The sequence below is a fragment of the Hippocampus comes genome, unplaced genomic scaffold (genome assembly GCF_001891065.2).
Source record: "Hippocampus comes isolate QL1 unplaced genomic scaffold, H_comes_QL1_v1.1 scaffold171, whole genome shotgun sequence".
Lineage (NCBI taxonomy): Eukaryota > Metazoa > Chordata > Actinopteri > Syngnathiformes > Syngnathidae > Hippocampus > Hippocampus comes.
This window is the reverse complement of record NW_017804806.1, coordinates 9,690-13,604: the sequence shown is the minus strand read 5'-3', so window position 1 is coordinate 13,604 and position 3,915 is coordinate 9,690. Positions and strand designations below refer to the sequence as shown.

The window sequence follows — 3,915 nt, the reverse complement described above, 5'->3', positions numbered from 1 at the left end:
TGTGTGTGTGTGTGTGCGCGCGCGCGCGTGTGTGTGTGTGTGTGTGTGTGTGTGTGTGTGTGTGTGTGTGTGTGTGTGAATGAGAGAGAGAGAGTTTGGAGAATTGTGTGAGTAAACTAGAATATTTACTAACTACAGCATTCAAGCTAAACTAGCTAGCTCTATTTGATGTTTGGGATTCTGGCTTTACCATAGCATTTTAATAACCGATCCGTCGAAGTGCTTGTGAGTGTGCATACGAGCATATTTACTTGTTTAACTATTTATAATCAGGTACCAAGGTCACATGATAATTGATCCAAATCAGGACGGTTCTTGCTTGAATCTCTGATAGTTAGCGATTTGAAAATGTAAGCCGTAGTTTTCAGTAGAGACCAAGCCCTGTCGCAAAGATCAAAAATCTTGCCGTTGACACCCCCACCCACTAAATTGTAACTGCATTTAGATGACACAAGCAGTACATACATGTCTTAGGCCTGAGCACAAAAAGGTAAAAAAAAAGCGACGTAAAATTTTTGATAAAAGCGTCTGAAACAGCTGACCCTAAGCATGACACGACGCCATTTATATCATAAATGCACCAAAGACGTTCTCGTGAGCGATGACCTGCACTATTTTGGAAGTGTCGCTGACTTTGACAAACAGAGCGTCATCTTTGAGCAGGTGAAAGACCCCGCCGAGGAAAGTGTTGCCGTTGTTCTTGTCTGCAGAAGAAAATTCCCTGGCCTGCAAGAGGGGGACAGTGCCGCCGGGGTGCCGGCGAGTGCGCTTCACGACGGTGTGGTGGAAGGTGGTGGCGCTTTTGTGGAAGGACAATTTGGAGTAGACAAAGTAGAAGCCTTCTCGGCGGATCAGCAGACTTCCGTTCTTGTAGTCCATGCCGCAGAGAAGATTGCCCGAAATAAGGCTCCAGCCAACTACGCTTTTGCCGTGAGTTGCATCTTTGCCACCTGCAGACAGTCAACACAACAGCCGTCAATGCTGTATGCACCATCCCAAAAGACACTTATACACTTATGGTTTCCTATTTCCTTTCAGGTATCCCTTCGACAGATACTTGAACGAAATTGGGAAAAAAACGAAATGTGTGAGACACCCTGTATGCATTCGAGGTTAGGAGGTCAACTTCATTTGACATTCTCCCTAAACTCTTGAACATCCGCTTTTTGCATAACTTTCTGTTCTCTCACGTCATAATTCACACCCCAACATGTTTATTTTCAAAATATTTGAAAGGTGCATTTATTTTTAAAACATGGTCATTATTATTACCTATGGTTGTGAGGTAGAATAAATATATATAAATATTTCAATTACAATTAAAAGTATATGAAAATCCATTTATGAAATGAGTTAAGTAACTAAATGGGTTAGCGTCAACAAAAAAATGTCACGGCTAATTACACATTAAAAGATATGAATTAAAATCAAATAGAAGTTGTATTTTTTTTAACATAATATTAAAAATAAATGACGGGAGTGCTATTTTCTTTTTCAGCGAAACCAACAGCAACAGTTCCCTTTTTGGGTGGGGGGGTCCATGTTGTAGTTGAGTCGATCACACTTTCTTGCTTTGATTTCAAAACTTGGGGCCACTTGCATTCATTGAAATCAAAAATAGCGGCACGTGTCAGACTCACCAATCAGGCGTGCGACCGGTTTGGAATCAGGAGTGCAAGTATGTGGAGATCGTTTTTTCTCTGTTGGGGGAGAAGGAAAAACAGTGATGTCATTTGCAGATCTAAAAAGTCTACACCTAGGTAATAAAGAGGATTTACCATGGATCGAAAACGTCTACACACCCCAGTTTGAATGCCAGTTATTTGTGATACAAAACCGAGACCAGGATAAATCTCTTGGGGGAATTTTGCCATGAATATGAACTCTAATTTGTACACCTCCATAGGAAAAAAAAAAGAAAAAGTTGTTGCACCCACTCTCCTAAAGTACCGGTAGTAGCACTTGAGACTCACCCAACAGCCGTGTGAGGGGTTTGGAAACAGAGCTATGATGAGTGGAAATGTGGGGAGATGCCTTTTTTTCTGTTCGGGGAGGAGGAAAAACAGTGATGTCATTTACAGATCTAAAAAGTCTACACACCCAAAAAAAAACACACAAAAATGAGGTATGAAAATGAGACCAAGATAAATCATTAGGGGGGGGAAATCCTCCATGAATGTGATCCTCCATGACTTAAAAATAATGTTGCACATGTGTGCACACCCTCTTCTAACTGGGAATTTGGCTGTGCTCACATTCATCCAAACTCAAGCTAAATGGTGAGTCAGCACACACCCGCCGCCATTGTAAGTTGCGTTGATAAACCCCAGATCATTTTCAGATGTTCTAGTAGGCTTTTCCTGACGTTGTTTGGTGACTACTGTATACTGCGCCTTATGAGCCCTCATTTTAGCATTGAATTGAAAAGGTGCCGCCAACATACCTGCAGTCAACTTGGAATGCGACGTTGACGGCGTCTGCAACGCAAAGTGAACATGTCAGACAGATCGAAATGAGATGTCAGCCTCGCTGGAGTGATGCTTCATGGTTGCTTGTGCGACAAGACAGTCAGCCGGGGGAAACAGGAACTCGACCACTTCCTTTTGCCACAGTTGCACCGTGTAGGTGTTAGTCTTTTGCCATCCACGAGCAACTTCAAGACCCCAACAGGAAACGCTCACGCATTTTCTTTTTCATATGCTGTGTACTGTAAGTACTGTATGATTATACAAGTATCACAAAAAGCCCACCGGCCATCACATCAAACTCTACTGAACATTGTAACCTTTGTCGCCACTTGAGTCAAAATGGCTGCCGCACACACACCATGTTACTTCTGAAAGATACATGGCAGCATATTACTGTGAGTGATAGAATGACGGGGATTCAAGGGGAATTTGTAACCAACCAAATCCATTTTCAAGGCAGATTTTGTGAAAAGAAATTAGACGAACATAAGATTCGCCTTTTTTTTTCTGTTTTCGAACATCCATAGTTCAGTACTGGACAGGAGCACCTAATCAAATTCTTACTGTATGAGAGAAATATTCAGAATGATAAAATTCTGAATATTTCAAAAAGAGACCAAAACTATGCTGATACTCCATTTGGTTCAAGAACAGCGACAAATTTACTTTGGGTGCACCTTTCCAAAGCCGTCTTTGGTATAGTTGCCCTCGGTTTAAGGAGTTTTAAATAGAAATAAAATACTTTAGATTTTTTTTTTTTTTTTTGACAAAAGAGGTGAAGTATTTTTAATGGGTAATAAATTCAATATATTTCGAAATTCATGTAAAAAGTGAACATTTCTAAAGATACATGTTTTTAAGAAATCAAATGCAGTCATAAAATGATGAATTTGTAAAGAATAAAAGAAAATGCATAGATCGGTTAAAAAAATCTCACCTTAGAAAGAGAAAGCAAATATTTTTAATGCTAAATGTTTTTTTTTAAAAAGGAATAATACATTATTTTTTTAACTAAAAGAAATAAAACACGTTACACTTGATTGAAAAAGGCAAACTACATTGAATCTTAAATGAATTTATATGGATATACATTTAAAGGGAAAGAAACTGTAAGACCAAAATGCATATGTTGTATATAAATGTGTATATATAATCTTTTAGAAATTATATTCAGAGTAAACGCGTAAAAGAGTATTTTAATTCAAATTGTAACGCCAATTTATACGCGGGACCCATCCGATGTTGACGATGATGTGTGTGCAGGGACGCCGATGGGCTCTTTACCTGCTCGAAATGATTTGAATGCAGGTAGAAGATGAGCAGCGCCTCCAGGATGAGCCCGGTCAGAGCCACGCTCACCAGCATGAAGAGAATCGTCTGAGCCAGCCCAGTGCACCGTCGGGCCCGGCCCGCTCGGGGCGGCAGCGGAGGGGCTGCGGCGGCGGCG

At 40.6% G+C, this 3,915-nt stretch overlaps 1 protein-coding gene across 1 annotated transcript in view; it reads right to left on the bottom strand.

Moving 5' to 3' along the window:
- Positions 1 to 518: 518 nt before the first annotated feature.
- The window catches only part of LOC109511350 (tumor necrosis factor ligand superfamily member 6-like), a 4,954-nt gene continuing 1,557 nt past the window's right edge, over positions 519 to 3,915 (bottom strand). Inside the window, exons 2-6 of the mRNA XM_019862432.1 lie at positions 3,753 to 3,902; positions 2,444 to 2,477; positions 1,974 to 2,042; positions 1,641 to 1,700; positions 519 to 950 (exon numbers count right to left, since the gene is read on the bottom strand). Coding sequence (XP_019717991.1) covers positions 565 to 950; positions 1,641 to 1,700; positions 1,974 to 2,042; positions 2,444 to 2,477; positions 3,753 to 3,902 — 699 coding nt within the window. The 3' untranslated portion in view covers positions 519 to 564. The remainder of the gene's footprint in view (positions 951 to 1,640; positions 1,701 to 1,973; positions 2,043 to 2,443; positions 2,478 to 3,752; positions 3,903 to 3,915) is intronic.